Below are 25,811 nucleotides of genomic sequence, written 5' to 3'. Positions count from 1 at the left end.
TGAATGTGCCCACTACTCAGTTGGATGAGGAAGTTTGAGTACAGCAGGCCACATCTTTTTCTGACCTTAGATCAAAGGAGACTCTGCTATTCCCAGATGTGATCTTAGTGTGTTTGCAAAGAAATTGTAAATGAGGCCCACCCACCATGGACTTAAATCAGTTTTTCAACAAGAATCAAGTAAATTAACCCCTCCTTTAAAGAAATATCCATTTTAAATTGACTGCTGGATTATTAAAGCTTCTAGATTAATGAGACTTGAAATTAGAAATTTTAAAGCAATTAAATTTCAGCCTAGTTAATACAACAACTGACATAACCTTGCAGAAGCAATATATCATTCACTATATTTTCTTTGTTTACACACGAAAATGTAAGAAGTTTGTAAGCCTAGACACACAAGCAATATCTGCATTTTTTGAGTTCATGATGCCAGTTTCCCCAGTAAAAGGTTAGAATTTCCTATGTTAGGTGTACAAAGATCTAGAAAACTAGAAAAAAAGCGCAACAATTTCCTTCTGTCTGAGTGTTTTTTTCTTTGGAGTCAGCAAAATCAGAGCTACCTATTGCTCTCTAAATATTTTATAGACTAATCTGGGTTTTGCTGAATCTTAATGGAAGCGATACAGCAAGAAGTAAACAAAAAGGATTTACCCTGTCCTTATGTTCCAGATTTTCCCCTGCCGCTAAGGTGAATCCTTAAAGGCATATGAATATGGCCAGAATAACCATAAGAATCTCAGGTTTGTGTAGAACAAGTCAGCACAGAACAAAGCTAGGGAAGGTGGCTTGTTTTTTTTTAAGCTAGCCACATACTCCTCAGAATGTAATGGGTTAAATCAGATATAGGCCCTATAAATTTATAGGGCCAAATACATTCTGCATGTAAAATATGGAAGTCAATAATGAAATACCAAAACAGTAACTAATTTACAACTGCAATAATTTCATGATTTTCAAACATGATAGGCTCCTAAAAATGTACTTTCTAAAAACATTGCTAATACCTGACTGAATAGAATGAAAACTGGAAGTATAAATGTCACACACGCTAATTTGGCTTTTTTGTTATGCAGTTAGGTAATTCTAGTCTACGAATTAATTAAACTAAAGTCAAACCAAATCAAACCAAAACAAATTAGATGAGGCTAGGATGTCTTTGTAGATTACTATATTACTCTGCATATTTAGTATACCTCAATAGACCCTGAATTATAGGGACAGACATAAACCCATACCAAGATTTTTCTCACCTGCGACCATAAACATGTTACCAGCAAATTGTCAAGTAAGGCCAGTGTGGTCTTTTTTTATTTTTTTGAGGCATATGGCAGAATATTATAATGAAAATATTTAAATCTTCATGGTTTAGACTATATATAGTTTTGTACTCTACTGCTGTTCATATTGAGGATATTCTGGGAACTGTATTTCCTTGTAAAAATGAAGCTTGTGGTAACCAAGGTAATGTTAGTGGTCAGCTCCTCACTGATTTCTTGACCTGCATGTCTATATCTGTATTTGCATCACCTAAGTGATTTTATTAGTTCTGAGGAAATAAAAAAAAATACCTTAATAGTCTCCATCCTTTGTACACTACGATATCACTGAAGAGTTACTCTTCTCATTAATGGAAATAAAAAAAATAAATCTCAAGCATCCTCACTTGTCCATACTGTGAAAATATAGATTTAAAATAAAAAGGGAACATATAAAAAGGGAACAGTGTTAAGAATACAAAGCTTCTGGGGTGTAAGCCACCTTTTGCTCTCTGCTTTGATGATTACATCAAACTTAGCTTGCTTGAAAAGAAAAAGAATGTGTGCTGAAGTCTTAGATTTTTTACTAAAAAAAGGTTTAATCAGGAGAGTTTTCAAAGGCACAGATGGAAAGATGCAGTAGTCATTTCCATTGACTCACTGCTTTGCTTTTAAAGCCTACAGGTGCTTTCTGGTTTGAGGAAAGTTGAGGTCTCAAGTCTCTTGTGTACAAATATCTACAAGGCTTGATATGACTGATAAAATAGAGCAAAAGTTCAAATTTTTTCTGAAAATTAGTGGGCTTGCATCAGTTTGCTTTCCTCCTGATCAGTAGGGGTGCTCACTATTATATGCTGAACATTGAATATTTACTGATAAAAGTAATAAATATAAGCTCTTTTTAAACAGAAGTATTGCTAATTATGTTAACTGTGTGGTTGCTAATTTACAGACATGAAAGATATTCTTTTGAATGCTGTTATTTTTAGTTTTATCTTGCAATGACTATCTGGTTTGACATATTTCTAAATGTAGAGTATTTTGCTTTCTTGAGAAAAAGCAGCCAAAAATTTCCATAATCAGTTATATTATACAGAATCAACAATTCAGCACATGAACTTGTCAACAAGTCTCACTTACTGAAGCTTCAATACATCAATTGAATAGTGTCAATATGTTTGTGGATTGGAAGAAAATGGGTTTTGTATAGCAGGATTTCTTCAAATGTAGAGTGATACACTCTTTACCTTGAGGGAAAAAAAAAAACAGCCCACTATATATGTGATTATTTGTTTCATTTATGGAGACTTCACTTTCTCCTGGTCATTTGATCTAGAAAATCTCTTACATTTTCTCAAGATTTTAATGCCTGCCTGTCTCAAGTAGATGAAAAATTAAAGCAGAGTATTTGCAGAATATAAGTCTCAATAAGCCTATTTGGGCTTTGGGTATGTGGTGAATACTTGCATAACAGACACTCAATACAGATTCACAGATTACATCTTCAGCATCAATAGTTTCGCATGCCTGCTATATCCTTTTATTGTTTTAGAGGACAAGGAAATTCTTTTATTCTTAAATAACTCTGTTCTTCTGTCCTTCCAGCTAATTAAAACCGTAAGTGCAGTGGATCGAGATGATTCAGCAGAAGGCCACCATTTTTCCTTCTCTTTGTCTCCAGAGGCTGCAAACAACTCATATTTTACTGTCAAAGACAATCAAGGTAGTGTCATTCATGTAGCTCTTTAAGACCTTCTTAATGGAAGCTGCATGCTTCTAGTGGTCCTCAATTTTGTAAAACTTTTCACTTAAATAGAAATTGTCATTATAAGATATAAACTTGTCTTGATAATAATAATAATTTGATACTATCAAAGAGTTTATTTGCCTCCTCAAATGGATAACATAAACAGCAAAAGATAGTTTTATTTCTAGGAAAGAAAAACTGTTGAGTTGAAAAATATAGTGGTACTCCTCGAAACTTGTTTTCTTAATGTAGAATATGGTGGGCAATTCCAACTTTCTTGTTAAAATTATTTATCTGAGAAATAATATCACCAGAAAGAAAAGAATTATATAAGTGTTACTTCATCACTTCAGCAAAATTATAAAAGCAGATAACAAGGAATGCATTCTTATTTCATAATATACTTTAAATTGCTTACACTGATTTTTGATGACACCACACGATGTCTTTATTTATTTTATCGTTATTCAGAACTAATTTGGTTGAGACTCATATTAAAAGAGTGATATAGAGAAATAGCAAGCAAAAACAGTCTGCAGTGAAAGTATAGGTGAAATACCTGATGGAATTTTAGAGAAGATGACTATTTAGAGTCAGTCTACTAAGACTATAAAAAAAGCTTCTTCAAACTCAGCTAAAGTACACATTGTTCTTATTGAGTTTGTTAATTATTTGAATGTTCTGGCTAAGGTAATAAATCAATGGAACTAAGTTTTGGAAATTTCTGACTGTTAAAACAGCAAACTACTTCTCTCAATTATCTTCAAAGTTAGTCAATGTATCAACAAGTCTTTCAATTCCCATCTCTATTAACCTCTCACTCCCTGACAGGAAAAGATAACTTGTTACATTAAGGTCAAATTGTGTACAAAGCCATGAGCCTTTCCCACCTTGGGTCACTCTACCCAAAACCCCAGCAGACCCTCACACCAGGCAACATATTCAGTTCCTTTTGGTAGCTACTAATGGGGAAAAAAAAAAAATGCAATCAGCTCTCAATCTGTCCCTTTCTGTTGCATTCCACAGAAATGGCTGAGTGAATTGTGATAATCCTAAGGAAGAGCAAAAGTGACTACATATCTGCAGCATTTTATCTCAGAGTTGCTTTCTGAACTATGACAGAAACCTAGAACAACTTAAATGTGAGGGACTTAACTTCAGTAGACTGTTTGGATAGATGTATTAGACAGGTAATGGTGGAAACGTGTTTTTTTTTTGGTTTGGTTTGGTTTGTGGGGGGTTTTTCGGTGTATACGTATGAACACATACAATAATGCACTCTGCCAGGACAAAAATTCTGACGTGGAAATATTTATATTTTTTTTTTTTATTTTCTTTTCATTACATATAGATGTAGACAGGGGTATTTTGTTCTGGTACAAGATGTGTTTCATATTTGAATTAATTGATATGCAGCAGGAGCTGAAATTAAGCTGCTTACTGTGTTTTGTACAGAACATATTTCTAAATACTAATAGTTAAATACAAAGCAAAGTCAAAGCCTCTAAAACTTTTTTGCTATTTTAGATAATATAGATCCAGCTAGCTCCAGGAAAAGAATTAAAAGACTATTTTAGAGGATTTTTTTTCGCTTTTGTCTCTTTTGCTTGCCACTTGTTTTCACAATGTGCTGCTAGACACACTTGTTTAACCTGTTTGATTAGTAAACTGTCTATATTTTATCTGTTAACTGCTGTCTTAGTAGCAGCTGGTTACATGAAACCATTTTCAAAACCAATTAATTAATCTGAGCAGGCATCAGATACTGAAAATGGTGCAAATTTCTTTAGCTCCGAACATTAAAAACAGAGCTCCTAGGACAAATTTTATTATTGCCCATGGAATGCACATGTCAAAAATAAATGTAATTTATTCATGATTGACAAAATGCTCACCAAATATCAGTGCCTGGTTTTATTTTTTTAAGTTTCTTAATGTGTAGCTTTGCACAGTACCAATGGTTTTAAATAGGTCGGATTCCACTGGAATATTATTGTTGTTGTTAGAAAACATATAAATGCATATCATCATCATAATTTATCTTCTAGATAACACAGCCGGAATTTTCACAAGCAAAAGTGGCTTCAGGAGGCAAGAGCAGTTTTTTTTCTACTTGCCAATCTTAATTGAGGACAATGGGACCCCACCGCTGACGAGCACAAATACTCTCACTGTCACTGTCTGCAACTGTGACACTGAAGTAAACACCTTCTATTGTCGATACGGAGCTTTCTTGTATTCCTTGGGTCTCAGCACAGAAGGTTTAGTTGCTGTTTTGGCTTGCATACTAATATTCCTAGGTAAGTACAAATAAGAGAAATTACTTTATTTCCTTTTACAGAGGGGTTAGTTAAGCGACAAAAGCAGACCCTTGACTGGAAGACTGCAAGTACTGTGCCGTTGGGAAAAATTGAAATAAGACAAAGGTTTAATTTCTTTTCTGTTTTCTTAACTATAGTTTCTCCCTTCCCCTCTCCATTTTTCAGTAAAATTTGAATTCTAACACTATTTCCTAAAATTTGGGTGTAGTTGAGTCATGGACCTTCTTACCCCTGAAGCATTCCAGTAGTAAAGATTTTAGAGTCCAAAGTCTGTATGAAGCCCAGATAAAGCTGAAGACAGCATTACACAAAAAAAATTGGCTAGTGTAAGGATATATTAAGAGGAGCAGCACTGCACTCATTCTACCTTAGGACTGATGAATGAAGAGTTGAGATCAATAATAAAGAATAAAAGAAAAAGAGAATTTTCTCAGAGAGCAAATCCAGGCATAAATAGGGAGTTTCTCTGTCAATTAATAAGGTTACATCTCCAGAAAGCATTTTCTCCGAATGCTGGGCATCTCCTTTTTCCTATCAGGAGACATTGACTTAACCTCCATTACATTTGAGAGCTTGTGGATGAGAAAAGTGGGTTTGGGAGTGTTTCAAATGCACAGTTTGGATAAGTTTGGATAGACGTATTGGACAGGTAATGGCAGAAACATGGTTGCTTTTTGTTTTGTTTTGTTTTCCTATGTATAGGTATGAACACATGCAGTAATTCATTCTACCATGACAAAAAAGTCTGACATATAAATATTTATATAGAGTTGTGCTAGTGCCTCTGCAAAGGGTCATGCACAGCTGGCAAATGGCACTCAAAACCAGACCAACAACCCAAGGCTGGCTGTTCCCACACTGAACGGGGCTATGGCTGCTGAAAGACATATCAGAGTGACAGCACTCAGGCAAAGACCTGCTTCACCTGATGAAGCGCACACCTGTCACTGCAACAGTGCATTTGTCTCTTTTAGCAAAAGGATATTCCTGCAGCGTTCCATGAGTGATTTGATGACACTGACACGTTATAACGGCAAGCACAGTGCACTAATCATTCGCTAAAAGTTAAATATCCATCCTGAAACTCTGAACCTGTCTGAGTTAGTGAGGGTAAGGTGTAGTAGATTTTGAGACTAGGAAATAGGAGGTAGGGACAGGTAGGTTTTTTTTCCAAGGCAAAACGATTAACCTCAGATCTTGGTCAGTAACAGTGGTCATGGACCTCAATACCAAATTCAAGCTAATGCGAATAAACCAAAACAGGAAGATATTAAGTCTCTCTTGTCTGTGTAATATGCATATGCATATGCATATGCCATATAACAGTATGTTTTATAAAAGACCATATCAAAAATACCACAAAACAATTGATGGGTTACAAACTTATAAATTGTGCAAACCGAGCATAAATTGATTTTCAATAATATTCTAAACAAGAAAACTGCGGCATAATATCTAGCTGCACAAATGTAATGTCCAGAAAGAAAGAAGTAATAATAACAGAAATTAGGTTGCCCTAAGAAACAAAAACATTCAGTGAAAATTATTCTCTCATTGTGTTTGTTAATGAGGCCAAATATATTAATATCAATATTTTATTTTTTTATATCACTGAAAGAAATACACACGACTATACAGTAAAAACTTTTTTTTTTACATATAAAGGACATCTAAGTAAAGAAGGTTTTTTTATACGTTCATTATGTAGTCTGACCTCTACTAGTCTATAAATAACAGCACGCAATATATTTATAATCATTAACTACAACAAAGCTGAGGCCTGAAAATGAAGGCTTGCAGCTCTATACTGATGTGTTTTGATCTGCTATAGTAGCAATCAAAAAGACAAGTTAAATAAAGTTAATGGAATTAATTTGAGTTTATACTACATATGTTCTGCATTCTGTCCACAAGGTTATTGCTTATTTTCCTTAACATATGGAATAGAAACCAACTCTAATAATTTCCTGTTGTACCTTTCACCTCCTCTCTGAATATCTTGGTGAAAAGTCATTGAAATTTCTCCTAAAATAGAAGCCCATAAGTCCCACACTAAAATGAGTTGTCAAGAAGCAGCACATGTACTTGTTAGCTATAACTCAGCACCTTCGTATGGCTTTGAACTCTTAAGATCTGGTGACACACAGGAAACCACAGAAGCAAAACAGCCTACCAAAAAATATATTAGGTTTTATTTATCCGTATTTAGGCATTGAATAGATAGGGGAAGAGTGAAAACAATGGAAGGGAACCTCATAATTTTTATGTCTAAATGGGAGTACTCTTGACTAGACACCAGCCATTTCTTGACTCCATAACAATGTCCAGGGATGCACTAGTTCCCCTACATCCATCTCCTAGTTTTCAACAGAGAACAGGCTTGCCTGCTCTTCCAGAGTCACCTTATTTAAATCTCAGGTTAAATCTGCCTTAGGCCTTTTAGTCAGTTTAAGTTTACAGGCAGGTCAGTGTTCAAGTTTTATTTGGTTGTTGCAGGATATCTGAACTTCGTGTTATCCACTTAAGGGACTAAGGATCAGGCAAACTGTATCATTGCATTATCCAGGCCATCAGTGGAATTATTCATCAGTGGTTTCTTGATTGCTTGCGAGAGGTCTGCTATTCAAGTAGAATAAGCACATGGTACCTATGTATATCACAAAAATCAAAGCAGGGATATAGATAAATATATTAGGACAAAAGAAAAACAAATTACCACACTCTTTACAGATACAAATATTTTAAATTAATTAAATATTTGAATTTATGTTTGTGATTATTGAAAATGAAATAATAAAATGTTCTATACATTATAGGTTTGCCACTTATCTCTGAAAAATAATTTTCCTTTATGATGTGTACCATTAGAAGAGTTCACCATGCAAATGGTTTGGAAAGTTAAAGCCATCTAAGTTTTGTAAACACATCATAACAATCATGTTTGCAGTGCTTTCAAATTTGGTGTAGTTTACTGGAAATAGGTAGAAATAAATAACTACTTCAATTTCATCATATTCTTAAGTAAAATCCTGTAATTGTTGGCAGTTTTATCATTTATCATTTATCATTTCATGTCCTGAGGAAAAAAATATAGTCCACAAACTACTTACTTATTAAATAGAACTTCAACTGATTTCAGTTAAAAACTAAAATCATTAATCTCTTGAAAGTCATAGACTAATTCAAAGGGATCATTCAGTTAAACATCAAATTAGATAGGATTAAAAAATAATGCTTTAAAATAAAATTTAAAACACTTTCACATATGAAAGAAATGAGATCATTTCATTCATAGACCTTGACAATAAAACGACACAATTTAGTGAGCGTCTGCAAATCAGCATAACAGAAATAGTTAGACTACATTCTGCATAGTCTGTGGAACTGAGTGATTCAACTAGATGAGGAGGATATCTTACTCACTGTCTCATTTTTCATTTGCTCTTCCCAGGGCTTTGATCAGAGAGACAGTGAGAGGTTAAGAATTAAAATTCTGAATATGAAATGTATATATTACGTAATAAAAAAACAGTTTCAAAAAGCATAACTTCTGTTTCCATCAGTTCCAAACTTACATCTATGAAAAGAACTGCTCCATTTCATTCAACTATTTTATAAGAAGTCCCTTTGTAACCATTTTCCCAACACACCCATTGCTCATCTCAAAACCATAAAATCCATAAAAATTATAGCTCTATAAATTTACTAAGGGAGCTTCACTTCACAACAGCACTGATATTAGGAAAAGTTACCATTTAAGTCTTTCCAAGCATATTCAAATTCTCTGGTTCTGTTTATCTGTTTAATTTTTCCTTTTGCTCTCCCATTCTTTTTTTTCTTCAGTGTTCTTTTTGGCAATTGTAACCATAAGGCAGCAGAAAAAGAAGTCTCCCTTTTCAGAGAAGATGGAAGAATTCAGAGAGAACATTGTCAGCTATGATGATGAAGGAGGTGGCGAGGAGGACACAGAAGCCTTTGATATTTCAGCATTGAGGACGCGGACTGTCATGAGAACACACAAACCTCGGAGGAAGGTCACATCCGAAATCCACAGCCTCTACAGACAGTCTCTGCAGGTTGGCCCCGACAGCGCAATCTTCAGGCAATTCATTTCAGAAAAGCTTGAAGAAGCAAATACAGATCCTACTGTTCCTCCATATGACTCACTTCAGACCTATGCATTTGAGGGGACCGGATCCTTGGCAGGATCCCTCAGCTCGTTAGGTTCAAACATGTCAGATGCGGATCAGAGTTATGACTACCTTGCAGACTGGGGACCTCACTTTAAACAGCTCGCAGGCATGTACACCTCCCATAGAAGTGTGGGGGATTAGGTACCGTTTGATTGGTTCTTTTATTTTCCTAAATCTCAGCAACAAAAAACTGCTGAGGATTTTTAAAATGAGATCATCCCCCATTTAAGCATGACAAATAAGAGCCAAAGGGTTTTAGTACAGAAAGTCTTGGATGTAGAAATCTCTTGAAAAAACACACCAGGGGTGTCATGACATGAGGAGATGGAGACTGCTGTTCAAAAACCTTGTGGTTATTCAAGTGCTTGAATGCAAACTGTGCTGCTTTGGATACCTAGGTCTTCTGCATACCGAAAACTTGGGTCTTGCATGTACAAAAGGAGGAGTAGAAGCCATAAATGGATGTTGCAAACATTCTATCATCCATAAGCTTTAAACTGTTTCCAAAGTTAAGACAGACTTTTGCTGTTGCAGTTGAACACGTTCAGTAACCAAAGTTAAACATGCACATTCGTATAACGCTTCATTATAGAAATATACTTGTGCGAAAAGGTAGACCCTAGATATTCTAATACAGTTGTCAGAAGTGCTCACAGAATCATCTATTTATTGTTCTTAAGATGATAAAACTAAAACAAATGCCTTTTCCTATCAGTGTAAAAATAAAGACCTATTACAACATCAGCAAGTATTTGTTATCGTTTTAGTTTTTAATGAAACTGTTGGAAGATGTGTAAACCGATACTTAATTTAGTAAATAAGACAGAAAAAAGAATCAATATTTAACTTAAATACTGCGATCAACCACATATTATATAGTACTGTACTTAGAACAAAATACTGTCCAAATAGAGGAATTTTTCCTTTTATTAAGAGTTTAAAGGATGACTGATTTACCAGCACAGATTTATTTTTTTATTATGGAATATAAAATTAGCTGCAGTAGTCAGTTTTATTATAACAATATTAAGAATCTTTAAAATGCTAAACTGATGGTTATAAAATTTTATGTATGACATTAGATAATAAGATAATAAAATGCTTTAATGTTAATCCACTTTGAAAATGATTCTGAATCATTCTACGAGTCTCAAGTAAGATTTCAAAATTAAATTCCCACTGTGTTTTTTCCAAACATTCCATAATGAATATAAAGCTGTCACAGAATATATATTTACTCTTATTTTTACCACTACCCAGCAGCAATTTTGGAACTGAGGTCATCAAAAGTTTTCAAAATGGTCTGTCTAGAGAAAGCAACCCATCTGCTTTTTATTTACCTCTCATTCATCAGGTACTCATTTTACAGAAATTACATCATGTAACCAACTGATTCAATCATCTAAAGGCTGGCATCAGGATAAATAAAATTATACAACATATTTCTTTCTGCTTTCCGTTTTTTGTTGGTTTTAGATAAGATTTTAGGTAAGTCCAACTGAATTACAGAGAGCCATGAAAGTTTATACAAGGAATAAACAAATGAACAAACCTCAAACAAACAAACAAACAAACAAAGGCGTGCAACATACAAGCTCTGCAATGTTTCCTACAGTTGCTCATCACTGAAGAAAACCAAGGCATGTAGGTTTAGTGGAAAGGTGCCACTGCGGTTTAAATTCCTGGTAGCTAAAAATAAAACGTGGAGGAGTTTGAAAACCAGGAGAGATTTCCAGTGGGAGGTCTGGTAAGGACAGAAACATTATTCATTATATTCACAGCTAGAAAAATATGGAATGGGGAGTGGGGGGTAGAGTGGCCATCCAACTAGGTGCAGATGAAGCATTTTTCTTCATTGAAAAAAAAATGGTTCTTTCCAGTCTCATGCTGGGATGCCAATATGGATAAACAACTACAAAACAGCTTTAAGAGCTTCACAAGTAAAAATACTGTATTAATGGCTCTAACCTTTTACTCCTATGGCTCTCAAACAGACGTGGCAAAATAACTTTTATTCAGGATCGTATATATTAGTAATTTGGTCCATGAAGAGGAATAGAGAAAGAGAGAACAACTATACATGGACTTGTTGTTGGAAATGGTGAAATCTACACTTTTAGGATTAGGTCTATAGATTTATGTGTATTATACTCTAAACAAATCCTCATTCCACAGATGGTCCCAGTGGAATTAAGAGAATTCCTCATGCTTTCAGGTTGTATTTAGTACAAAAAGGATAACAATGTCTGATCCTTTTTCAATCCAGAGATTTCGTCCATTTGTGTGGGGAAATAGCCTTGAAGACTCAACCATATTTGCCTTTATAATTTTCCCTTTTTCCCATAAGGTACTTTAACATCAAATAATTTTTGTAACAAGTGCTTACCACAGCCATGCAATTTTTGCAACCAATGCATGGCATTGTCAGTAATTTATATATAAAAGAGAATAATGTCCTACAATAGATCTTACATGACCTTAAACTGAAAAAGCTTAAAATTGTGTTTGCATAACACAGAAAGGGCATGTTTTGCTCTGAAACAAGAAGTTATTCCTAGCTGTTACTGGGCCACATCTTATTAGATTCATAGTATTCAATCTAAGTCAAACCTGTCAATTTATTTCCACCTGTGAGAAAAGAACCACTGAACTGACCTAGTAATTTCATACTTCTTTTCATTTAGCTGAACAATGTCTAGAAAAAGGTTTTGTAGAATTTTCTTCTTTTTTGAAGGAAGTAAACATTCTGAGGAAGCAAAAGTTAATCACATAAGGACATCACAATAATGAATAACATGAAATTAATAAAAGATAATAAGTCAGAGTTCTTGATGATGAAATCTATTAAATTGTGCAATGGTTTTCCCAAGAGAATCCTCCACTTTTTACCTTTTAAAGAATGATTAGTATCTAGAATTCACTATGTCATTGGCTGATATGAAGAGTGCAAGTATGGTACCAGATGGTAAATAAATATTCAGCTGTTCATGATCCACCCAAGGGAATACAAGGAAGACTTATTGACTGGTCAAAGGAAGTATGATAATACACACTGCTTTTCTGTATTAATGCTTTGAATAGATTTTTCTGGCTTTCTGTTTCAGCCTCACTCCTATGGACTCAGTGTTGTGTTATTGGCTTTATTATTTAAAAACCAAGGAAATTAAAACTATGCATACACTAATAAATGCTCGACATTTAGATGTTTGAAGTTAAAAAAAAGTACAAATCATTTGATAATGTATTGCAGCTTCAGACTCATTCTTCTCCAGGGGAAAATATATTTTGTTTATCAATTCAACAAAAATAAAAAGTTTCAACTTGGTTTTCATTTTATATATCCTGATGCAGGTGTTTTACTGACATAACACTGAGAAGAAATCCTCCATACCACTGAGGATAGTCTTAGTCTTTAATTCACATAACTTTCCTACTGCATTTTCTGACAGGTATTGTCATTACACTCATAGCTTTGCTTTCAAAATTTGCATTGGAATTCTGGTTGTTGTAACACTCAATCTTAATTGCACCCTATCAGATGAGAGCAAAATTTGTTTGAAAGACAGTGTGCATTTTGTTTCAAAGTCAGATCTTATATATGCTCTCTAAGGAGCAGAAGTTGAAGAAGTTTATGTGATTTTACATTCTGGCAAAGAATACATTTTATCCTTGATCCAGACTATGAACAAATAGAAGTTATATGTATAAAAAGTCAGTATTTATTAGAAAAATCTGTAACATTTCTCTACCAGAAAATTGGTAAACCTGTATTTTATAAAGAAAAATAGAGTAAATTGATATTTATTAAAAAAAAGACATATTTTACAACAGTAATTTGGATGGTTCCATATTTGTTTGGAAAAAGAGAAATTCTTCATTTAAGGTTCTATATCAGCCTTATATACAGAGTTCAAGGAACAGTGGCATTTAACTGCAATGCACAGAAGGATAAAACATGCATAGAGAGAGACTGCTTAGATCAGTATGAAACACTTTATTCACAGCAAATAGATAATAGCATTAGTCAGAAACATGCATAGGACTCAACAGGATATCTGCCAGCAAATGTAGTTAGATATATGACATTAAGAACAAATATTAATAAATAAAATTATAAACCATCAGTACTTCCCAAAACTCTCAAATAGCAGAAACTGGAAAAGGATATCAAAAGCTCGATTCCCCATACATTTTAATTGTGATTTAGCTAATTCTTTCATAATATTAAACTTTACAATTTAGATAATACTCCACATATGGAGGTTCAAGTAGATTCGGGTTGTAGAGAGACAATAAAATCTGCATACATATATATAAGCAAAACGATACAACAGAAGTTGTTGCATTAAATCTTAAAAGGATGCAAACCTCCCCACAGATACACGAAGCATTCCTTCTGACATTGTTAGGATAAATTAGGTTCTGTCATCAGAAATTCCACTGAAAAGAGAGTTTACAAAGGGTAACTTGGACAAATATTTTAGTAGTTTAAGAGGTGAAAAAAGAATTTTTTATATACTGATTCTGTAAATTGGACTTACAAATGCCAAAAATATTCCCCATTAATAATAGAGAGGACACCTGAGATATTAGGAAGAACCTGGATGTCCTGGAAGAAAGATTAGAAAATGGATAAAATGTAATGACAGAATTAAAGATCATCCACTCTGGAAATAGTACTTAAAAAATCTGCTATTATACTGGGCACTTATCCAGAAGAGTAATTAAACTGGACAAGGATATTCTAGCTTCTAAAATAACTATGAAATGATAACAACATTTGGTCCAGAAAAGAAAAAAAAAAATCAAATGTGAACCAAAGCTGTACAATGCAATAGAAAAAATAAAATGTTGACCATGAAATTAAATTAGTATTAGACTATGTAACTGTTTAATTATTTGACAGCCCATTCTCTTTCATCACTCTGACAACCCACACAAATATTGTTTCTGAAATTTGCACATTTATTTAAAGTAAAATAAGCCAAAGGTAGTTCAAATATTAATTATTATTAAAGAATTTTCATAGGAAAAAAACTTGTTACTAATTCATTATTTACTCCATATGTACAAATACTTTGACAAGGCCAGACAAAGTGTTCAACAGATGTAAAATAGATGATAAAGAAGTTTATCTTTAAACATCTTCTTCTATACATTCAACGGTCTAATTCAACATGCCTACATTTCATTTATATTCAGTGAACTTCATTTCATGGTTGCAAATGCCTATCTACTTATTTTACTAATGAATTCAAAATATTATTACAATTACTTTACAAATATTTTATGAGCATTCATAAAGATCGATCATAGTGACTATAGGAATACATTATCCAGACTTTTCTTGTGAAAGCCTCTTATTATCACAAAAGTCTTACCCTGCTTTTCCATCACTGAAAACAAAAACATCCTAATCAGTTTCTACAGGCCCTTGCATCCAGCGCGGTACATCTCACCCAACCATAGCCAGCTAAAAATTGGAGTAAATTATTCAACTTCCTTGCCATCCTGTGTTGCAGCTACCTCAGACACCACAGAAATTCAGGGCAGGCTGGACTCTCCATGGCTTCAAAATGAGAGTCATCCCTCCTTATGGGACTGACTTAAACACGGTAGACCTTCCACAGCAAAGACCTCCTACTAATACATTTCCTTCATGTCACTGAGGGCACTAACTTCCTGATTAATCACCCCCAAAGCTTCATCTGCTTTCACCAGTCTTATAGGGCTATAAGGATTCTACTTTGTCTTTCCACCTTCACATACATTTGGATTTATTTTTTTAAAAGTCAATATTTTTCTTTGGCAATAGCTCCTGTCAGTCTTGAATAATTATTATTGCTTTATAGTATTCTACTAACAGCTAAAGGTTTCCAAGTCAGCTCCTTGTGGAGATAGCTATTTTGATATCACAAATTTCAGATAATACAGAGAAAAAGACATGAAATCAAGGCCAAAAGAGGTCAAATGGTTCATGTAGCTGGTTAACTCCTGAGCTAGAAACAAGTTGTGGGTCCTGAAATATTCAGCCCACTACCTGGCTCCTGGACTACAGGCAATTTTTTGCAGATCTGCTTGTGTTTTCTTGGTGATCAATAAAGTTAGTAAAAATAAAAATTCTATGTCCACTGAGTTAGTCAGTTCTGGTTTTGTATGGCACTTTGAACAACTTTTTTGCACGTGACAAAAAGATTTGCTTGTTGACTTTTTTGTATGTTTGCTGACATTCTTTATTCCTTAATCTTTCTTCTCTGGTTTACAAGTCTGAATATAATTTATATGGTTTGTTCTACATAGGCTGAATACTTCTTTCTTCTAAAGCTCATTTTAACCAGCTCCTGATATTGCATCCCTTTGGTGATCAGAACTTAAGCACTAGTAAGCTGTTTGCACCCTGTAGCATCCTGTTCCAGTGGCAGCATCCTAGGGCAATATTTTCAAGGTCTCTTCTCATTTTGTGCTTTTATACTATGTTGGATTTTCTTCTAAGACCATAGGTTCATTCTACAGCCAATAACTCTTTCAAATAACTAAAAACAAAAATACATCTATGTATATAGTTACATCACATGTTTATATAAAGCTAAGCAAAGCTAAAACAAATCAGATAATAGTTACTTGACCATTAGGTAATTTCTTTTATGGCAAAAAAAGCCATAAAATGTATCCACTCAGGCCAAGAGAAATCCAGAGAATAGCTGACAGGTCCTGGGGCCAGTGTTATGCTGACACTAAGCCACTTACAAAAAGTAACATCTCTGTAGTTGCTACCTACAAGTCTACAATCTCTGTAGGGTTTTCAAGGGGAAATCACAATCAGAAACTAAGAAATAACTGTTTTCTTAAATTTCAAGTATTTCTGGAAGAGGAATTGCCTCTGAAAGGAGGAGAGAATAACCCTTACCCTTCTCTTGATCTGCATCACCAGAGAAAAAGTAAACAATATTACAACAAGTCTAATGTGTAAGCATTTGTCAAAAATGTGGTTTCACCCTTGCTATTTCTTCAGTGTATATTTGCAATATGAAATTCCTGATTGTTCACCACGTTTTGATTTGCAGATGATTTGTCCAGCAGAAAAGTTTTTTGGTCTTCTGCTGTCTAACTGCTCCTATGTGACAGATGGTTCAGATTCGCAAAAAAACCCCAAACAACTAACAACCCACAAGCAGTCTGTAAGATTTATTGCAACAGGATGTCAGTAGTTATTTTCCATTGTTACTGGAGAGTGGTAGAGACAATGAGAACCTGATGATTAGAGAACAAATCTAAAAAATATCCATAAAGAGATTGCTTCTGCTATAAACCCGGAAAATTTTGGAGCATCAGAAATCCAAAGAAGAATCTACTTGGTTGATGCTTTTCTGTTTGCTTTTTCTGCTGTCCACAAAAAAACTTTTAATGGAAGTAATTGTGGGAACAACCTAATGCACCACATATCTGTTGTAGCAGAGGTCTGTGGAGACTTCATTTCTTAGGGATAAAGCAGAGATCTGCAGACTGTTATCAAAGTTTGTTATAATGGGTTAGAACTAATGGTAGTTAGAACTAGCATTTACCAGGATAGATAGAAACAAATAATATTTCTGGACACTGAAAGTTAAATCCAGTTTGTACCACCTTTCTAATTTTCCCTTGCATTGTCCATAAATTAACTGTTCCTACCATTCCTTGTAAAATACACATTTTTTTTCTTTTCTCCAGAAACCACATAGAACAATTTCAGCTTTCCAAATTTCTCTTCTTTATTGATTTATTGGCTTGTAGGATTCTTATGAGTGTGCATTTTTTGCTCTGAGCATTTTCTTGCTGTTTCTTTTATGTGTTCCTTTAAAAGAAAAAAAAAAAACAGAAAAGGGAAAAGAGCAGGAGGGAACCAAATGTAAGAAGGTAGAACTGTCACTGTGGAATGCAGTTTGAAAGACAATCAGGAACAAAACCTACCAGGAGTTCTGCAACTTAAGCTGTAATAAAAGAAGAATTTGGACCTTTATTTTTCCTTTGTAGGGAACAAAATACCCTTCAAGACACCTAACAGCAGTCCCACTATTGCAGAGACATGGGACATCAGAGATGCTTTCCATTATCTTGTTCTCTTAGAATGGCATGTTAGAGATATTTTACTGTAGCTCTTAAGTTCGTGATGGTGGGATGGCAAGCGTTTTTGTAACCCTTACTAGGGAAGTGATAATGAGAAAAAGTTTCTAAAGTAGATATAACCAAGATTGTTAAATACAAATTATCTGATCTCATATTCTTTTGGTTTTTATTATTATTATCTTATTATATTTTAAATAATTATTTGACATTTGAAGTCTGAGAGTTTAACAGTCTTAGAATGGGTGTTACTTGTCTACAGGAAATGTTTCAGGAAAGATAAGGAAATCTTTATGTCAGTTTGCACAAAAAATGGGAAAAAAAAAGAAGAACAGGTGTTCCATTCTCACAGTGGATCCCAACAACCCTAAGATCTGCTTGGAGAACAGCACAGTATGGTGCCAGCAACCCAAGAGTTTCTGGCACATCAAGTGACAACTGTTTGATATAGGAATCAGATGGGCTAGTTGCAGGACTGATCCCATGGGCCATCTAGGAGGTAGTCTAATTAAAGTAGAAAAATATCAATATGGTTCCATCGGTAGACTACAATATGGGTAAGAAATTGGCTAGTTCACCATTGTTCAGTCTAGTGGTGGTCCTTGTTGAAGAAAATATTAAGCTCAGTAACAATTCCCTGGTCACTAGTAGGGAGTGCACCTTCATTAAGTTCATGGGCAACACCAAACTAAGAAGAATATTCAATGTGCTGAAGGGTAGGAATGCCCTCAAGAGTGAAGCTAGAGGCACAAGTGACATAAAAGTCCCAAAAGCAGCCATAATAACAGATGTCCAAACATCAGTTGTAAACTGATGGTATGTCATTTGAGTGTGGTTTTTCACATGTTAATATGATACTTTCTGTCATCTCTTTTGCTGAGATAACTCAGAATAAAAAGCAACATGTTGCCAGTTTAACTTTAGGAATAATTTTTGCCAAGTGTAGTAGTTACATCCAGAAATATTACAGCTGGGATAAAGGAAAGGTACACAATAAGTAGCATAACCATCTGCTTATCTAGAAAGCTGTTAGCTCACAGATGAGCTCACAGTCTAGGCTGTTTGGTTTGTTTGATGATTTAAGAGGTGCAAACAACTTTATTATGCATATGTAGCTAGAGAAAGCATACAAATTCTGCTTTTTTAGATAAATAACATCATCCCAAACCCAAGAATTCTTGCTTATTTCTTTGTTTGATCAAAGTTAGGCAATTCACATATGTTTTATTGCTTCTGACTTCCTGGGAATTTAATATTCCCTGTCATTTTTCAGAAGTTGGCATACCCTTAAATAAGTTAGGTTTAACCTAGGCATACCCAAAAGAGTTTTTGTATTCCTACCCACTTACTACTATCTCTCCTAGTAGTTGCTGAAGGGAAGCTGTATAACTTGTACCTTAGAGAAGGATGAGGGAGGACAAGAAATAAAACCAATGTCGTGCATCTCAAAACCAAAGAATGAAAATTAAGTCATAATTCATTTTTGATAATAAAACATAATAACAAAGAAACCAGAAAAAACTCAGAGTTTGAAAACCCATTAAAAGGTAAGCTCTAGAGATGAATCTGAGATACAAACATCAACTTTCCTTCCTTTGTGATTGTTTTAAAATGACACTATACCATGATCCATCCTTTGAGCTTTCAAAAGTACCTATGTGGCAACAGCATAAGTAGAGAAAAATATAATTTTCTGACAGAACAACTATTTTCTTCAATGTTATTTACACTTCCAGTGATAAATTCCACTTTGAATGCATTCCAGGCAACAGTCCAGCTCAATCTGACATTATAGCTTTCAAAAACTTCCTTCTTCTGGTCTCAGATGTCTTTTTTGAGTGTCAATGCTTCCTCATCAAAAAAGCTAATTATCCAATTTACAACACATGTTCTAAATTCCTACCACCTGAAACCAATATGCTGAAGTCCCAGTGCATACTTAACCCCATCTTATGCAAAACAGGTGGAAAAAAATCAAGTGCCTACTGATTTTCTTAGGTGTTTTTCTTTTTACTGAGACAGGATTCTCAGCTGGAACAATCAATCTTCCATACAGTGACAAATCATATTTTAGAAGTCCTTAAAATAATGTCAATGTGGGGAAATTTAAAGTGATTTTTTTTTTAAAGTATGGAGATATTTGCTGGTGGTAATGTTTCATGCAGGTTCGCTTATGCTAATGGATGGGAAAAAATCACTAAACAGTTTCACTGCTGGAAATGCTGAGTGTCTGTATAAACACATGGGCTCATTAAGACTATACTCATATGCTTAAACACTGAGCAGTTTTATACCGTGTTATACTGTTGAAACAATTCTGAAAGTGTTTGCCCAACAGTTGTATACTAGTGCTATTCTGCATTTCTGGAGTAGGCTAAAAACTTCATTAAGAACCTTATCTATTGGGTTTCTGCACCTCACTGCAAAATATCAGAGTAAAGCAACAGGACTAAGGTCATGGTTTTCGAACCACTAGTTTAATACATCTTCACTGTTGCAGTATGATATTTGTGGTGTTGAAAGCTTCCATCAACTGAATTTATTTTACAAAGTTATTGAAACAATCCTAATGAAATATAGCTAGGTCTGTTGACTTTATATATTTATTTATTTATTTTTCAGATGATTACAGAAAATAGTTTTTCATCTATTTAAGCAGTGAATTTTTATTACTTTATAGGAGACCTAAAGAGCTAGTGCTTACTGAGAATTACTGCACAAGCAGCTTCCACTAAGTAGATAATTATATACATCCTTTCATACTCCTATATTAACTTAAATGCTGATTATTGTGGTTCTTTTTCATTTTCTTTCTTTCTTTTTCTTTTTTTTTTTTAACTTAAGATGGTTCATATGGGTTCAAGTCTTAGCACATAAAGCATAGATGTGCTACTGTAGGGTCTACTTTATATACCACAGAGCTTATTGGTGGGAAAATCCTGATATCCAGGATTAACTTCACACTGTGATTAACTTTTCAGTGGCAACAGGATGGGATTTCTAATTCTAGGTTTTAATAAGTTTATGTCATTTATCAGTTGAACACTTTGGTTAGAAATACACTATACTCCCATGAAGTGTTTTTATTCTACATTCTCTTTTTCTGCTTCTCATAAACCAATTTTGTAAATAATTCTTATTCTTTTTTAAAGGATTCATTTCAAAATAGACTCACACAAGGCTTTCAAACTTTAATATTTCAGTTATTTTCCTTCCCAAGTGATTCTTCTGTCAAATGACACAACTGTTAGTGCAGCATCCACTGTTAAACAAATCAGGCTTGTTTGTGGCTTACCTATATGAATTCATCTGCTGAAGGAGAGGATAAAAATGGTAAATTACAGGGACTTAAAAGTAACTGAAATCTTGTCACGGTTTTTGAAAATTATTGGCTTAAAGGCTTTTTTTGAGCCTGGGTCATATGAGGAATAAGAACAGTCATACTCACAAAATGTCCACCTGCAGTGTTCTAAGGGTTGACCTTTGAATCCCAAGCTGACTAGCCATCACCCAAAAGCAGCCTGGGGCACTGTGTGGGTAAAAGATGACTGCTCTTTAGTTACTAGATTGTGAATTTATTTTTTATTTTTTTTGTTTCTCTGTGTATGATATGCTAAAGTATTTGATGTTTTGCAGTTATATTTTTCTAGAGATAGGTATGACTTTATTGTAGAGCATTTAAGGCATGTATACTTCAGTGTAATTCCATGTAGCTATGTTATTTTGTCTCAGAAATTACCATCAATTCAATTTGATTACAAGATATCTAAACTCTCATCCTCTTTTTTCCCCCCATCTATCACACTGTGAGTACAACATCTCTCTTCCTCATGAACTGCTTTTATCTCCAATTTCAAAAAAAGTAGCCATAGTAAATCTAGTTGTAAAAACAAATTGTTGGTCTGGATATTGATTCCCGTACTTCAACAGCTGGAAACTATTTACTTTACTGCATACATAGATAATAAGGGCTTCTGTGCAAGAGATCAGGAATGCGTGATGAGTTCACCAAAAATGCTAGGAAAAGTGGTACCCAATGCAGCATAATGAGTCATGTAGTATGCTCTGCTGTAGAAGACATCACTGGGAAGGTGGCAAAAGAAGTGTGGCACAAGCAGTACTGCTCCTGTCACCCTTCTTCATGTGTCTATATAAACCCCCATTAGGAAGAAACTAACTTGGTCTAAATGCAGCTCTGCTATTCAGCTCCAGAATCATAACAGGCTTACATGTGGTTGCCTTGACATATCTACACCTGCCTGAAATTCTCTGCAGAGGTGCTCCAATATTAGTCTAGCCCTGAGTTATTCTGTAAGGATTATTATACAATCAGAGGTCAAAGTCAAAAGAGAAGCTTCTCAGGGCAACAGACATCAGTATTTTGGGTGTTAACTATTTTAACAGCATCCCATAACATTGCAAATTGCAGAAGTAACCTTCCATTATAAATCACTCGTTTTTTCAAGTGGAGCTATGTTTTCTAATTAATTGCTTATATAAGACTGCTAGAAATTCAGGGCCAAAAATTGCTGGAAACTACAGGAGAGTAGTTGAGACAAGAAAGGTTAAATTCTGCCTTTGAGCAGTATTCATGTAGGGCATAGTACAGCCTGCAAACTTTCGCTTTATGAAATAAACTTCATCTATTTCTACTCTGCACAGAGCATAGAAAGCCAGATAATTTACTGCAGTTGAGCAGATGCTTGGGTTTTTTTACATTATTATTGTTATAAATAAAAAGAATGAAGAATAAGCAATCCCAGCCAATGGAGAAATGTTATTGCTATAAATGAAGAACTTTGAAATACTGCACAAATTGAGAAATCAGACAGAGAGAGAGCATCTCTTAAAAAGATGTCTAAGAAAAAGGATAAAGGAATAAAAAAGGAAACAATAAAAAGGATTATGGACTGAGCTTCCTTTGTTTCTCCACCATGGTGGGTGTCCTGCTGTTCAGGGACTGAGGTGGTTTCTGTAGGAGACAGAGGCCAGAGAAAGGGTACTGTAGATACTGTAGGTGAAACAACCAGCTTTCCCTTAAAGGAGGCAGAGCTTAGGAGAGGCAAGGAGCACCCATCTCATCCTCCTCGTTGGTAAAGAGGTCAGAGCATATACAAAACACCTCACTCTGAGCAGTGTGGTCCCTAGGGAACACAGATGCTCATTTCCTACGGCACTGGGGGGCATGTGGCAACAGCTTGTAACCAGACTCATCCTACAAAGTGATAGGCTTCATATATTAGTAATACTTGTTTGTGGGGAGGGTAGCTAAGAAGAAACCCTATTTCTGCATTATGGGGATAATTTTCTACATCTGTGTTCTATAAGAAAAACCTTGGTTGTGTTTTCGAGGGCTACAGGACCACGTTTAGAGCTATTTCTCAAAGGGAGCAAGATTTGTCCTTTTTGCATACAATGTTTTGTCCACTAAGAAACACCAAAGAATTAAAGCAGAGATAATTTAGCTTATTGAATTCAGGCTGTCTGAAGACTGTATGGTTTTCAGAATAGCCTCACTGCCTACATAGTGGTTAGCATGACTGACAATAAGTTAGGCTTGATGATTTATTTGAAATACCCCAACCTAGTGCTCAAAAAGTTAAACTGACAGCCAGAAGGAATGCAACTCCCATGCGGTTGGCATCTTTTCCCTTAACCTGTTTTACAAAATTTTACATGAAGGGTCTATTAAGTCCATCAGGTTGCTTGGCTGGTATCCCAGGGCAGATAGTTGGCACCAAGTAGGAATGACAAATTCTGGTTGTTCAGTACGTGACAGGATTTTTATCACTAGCTATCACAGCTGATGACACTTGCTCATTCAGTTCATTGATATGACTTCTTTTTTTCATGTTCCTCTTAGTAGAGGTTTCTGGGGTGAGATATTTTACAACTATTTTATCAGCTTCATATATGTGCATATATATGTCTTCCTAATGAACATTTGAGGCAAGGACATGTCATTGATTTGACTTTGTCAGGTATGATGGCACTTCAGCATGAACCTAGAGAAAAATAAGGTAGTCTTAGTCTTTAATAATAGCTGGTTTGGTGTGTTTGTCTTCCAAACATTCTAAGCTTTTAAGCATTGGTTTCAATATTAACTTCCTCCTCAATTGTTGGCTTATCATTTCAATTGGTATTGTTTAAAAAATATATTAGTATTTTTGTTCTGTTATATATTAACATCCATCTCTATGTAGCAACTGTCAAAGTAATGAAACTTGTTTTTTTTAATTCAGTTTATAACTTCTCTGACTTTAAGATTTTGTAGCAATTGTTTTTACATTTCACTCATAAGTTTTCACTCTACTATTTCTTTGAATGACTTTTTTTCAGGAGAATTTTTACTATGTAGACCACTCCTTATGCGATTTAAATAATTTATCATTGACCTGCACTGTTGTATCTAGTGTAGGTAGGGGATTCTAAATTCCCTCCCTCAGGTCTCCACAAGCCACCTTTAATGATCTTCATGAAATGTTGGAAACATTTGCATTCTCTTTCACAAAACAGATATTTAAAACTGATTTTCATAAAGTGTTATACTTCCACAGCATAACAGAATTGTTGCAGTCAGAAGAGATTTCTGGAGGTCATCTGGTCCAACACTCCTCATCTCAAGTAGGGACAGCTGAGGCTGGTTACCCAGGACCGTGTCTAGAGGGCTTTTAAATGCCCCAACCTCTACGGGTAACCTGTGCCAGTGCTCAGTCATCTCCACAATTAAAAAAATTTTTTCCTGTGTTTCACTTTGTGTCCATTGTCTCTGGGCCCATCACTGGGCACTACTGGAAAGAGCCTGGTTCCATCTTTTTTGGATCCTCCCATCAGCTATTTTTTGACACTGATGAGATTACCCTTTGAAGCCCTCACTTCTCCAGACTAACTGGTCCTATCTCTCTCAGCCTTTCTTCATATGTGAGATGCTCCAGTTCTTCATTATTTTTGTAGCCCTTTTCTGGACCCTTTCAATATGTCCATGTCTATCCTGAACTGCGGAGCCCAGAACTTGACCGATCACTTCAGGTGCAGCCTCATCAGTGCTGAGCAGAGCACAGCTCAGGATACCACTAGGCCTTTCCGTCACCATGCTCAAGTTAGTGTTTATCAGTAACCCACAAGGTCCTTTTCTGAAATGCCGCCTTTCCAGCTAGTTAGTCCGCAAAACATACTGGTGCTGCAAGCACCACTCCCGAGCATATACTGGGGAGGTTGTTCCATCCAGGTGCAGACCTTCGTATTTCCCTATACTTTCCTGTGCTGAAATCCAAGAGATTCCTGTCAGCTTTTTTCTCTAGACTATTGAGGTCTCTCTGGATGTCAGCACAACCCTTTGGCATATCAGCCACTCCTCCCAGCTTTGTGTCATCCACAAACTTGCGGAGGGCACACTGTACCCCATGAACCAGATTATTAATGAAGTTGTTGAAGAGGACTGGACCCAGTATAGATCTCTGGAATACACTGCCAATTACTGGGCCTCCAACTAGACTTTATGCCACTGACTACCATGCTCTGGGCTCGGGTGCTCAGACAGTTTTCAATCCATCTCTGTGTTTATCCAGCCCCTACTTCATCAGTTTACCTGTGAGGATCTCAGAGGAGACAGAACCAAAAGCTTTCCATAAGACAAGGCACACAATATCCACTGCTGCCCCTTCATCTACCCAGTCATTTTGTTGTAGAAAGCTATCAGACTGGTCAAACCAGCTTCCCCTTTGTGAATCCTTGCTGACCACTCTTAATCACCTTCTTGTCCTTTGTGCCTGGAAATGGTTTCAGAATTAGTTGTTCTAAGATTTTACCTTTTGTTTATGTGCCATGTTCTACTTTATTTGAACCCCAGTCTCACAGTAAAAGCTCAATCAAGTCAACATTCAAACCTCTAGAGTATTAGTGAATTTGAGAAAATTCTGATTGATTTTGTAACCTGTAAAATAGGCTAAGTAATATTTTACTGCTTTCTATGGAACATAATAAGTTTATTTTAAATTGGCTCCTGAATTCAAAGTGTTCTGTAAAGTACAGGTTTTTTCTCTTTTTTTTTTTCTGAAACATCTAAGCAAATGAAACATCTTTATCAATCTTATATCAATTTTGTATAATTGTACAATTTGACCCAAGAATAGGTTAAAATAATGCAAAATATGTAAAAGAAATTGGTACATTTATAATACACTTTTCTGTAG

General features: G+C 35.0%; 1 protein-coding gene across 3 annotated transcripts in view; it reads left to right on the top strand.

Annotated features, from left to right (window-relative positions):
* LOC113965072 (cadherin-19-like) overlaps nt 1–11,464 on the top strand; it is a 116,976-nt gene extending 105,512 nt beyond the window's left edge. For 2 of the 3 annotated variants that reach the window (XM_027677911.1, XM_027677918.1), the window contains exons 10-12: nt 2,864–2,981; nt 5,054–5,305; nt 9,170–11,464. In XM_027677911.1, the coding sequence (XP_027533712.1) occupies nt 2,864–2,981; nt 5,054–5,305; nt 9,170–9,660 (861 nt within the window). In that variant the 3' untranslated portion in view covers nt 9,661–11,464. Of the gene's footprint in view, nt 1–2,863; nt 2,982–4,031; nt 4,196–5,053; nt 5,306–9,169 lie in introns of those variants that run through there. The other variant, XR_003533431.1, reaches the window with a different exon arrangement.
* The last annotated feature ends 14,347 nt before the right edge of the window (nt 11,465–25,811 follow it).

The sequence above is a fragment of the Neopelma chrysocephalum genome, unplaced genomic scaffold, assembly GCF_003984885.1.
Source record: "Neopelma chrysocephalum unplaced genomic scaffold, ASM398488v2 Primary Assembly neopelma1_22b, whole genome shotgun sequence".
Lineage (NCBI taxonomy): Eukaryota > Metazoa > Chordata > Aves > Passeriformes > Pipridae > Neopelma > Neopelma chrysocephalum.
The sequence above is the reverse complement of the archived record's forward strand: the minus strand, read 5'-3'. Positions and strand labels throughout refer to the sequence as shown.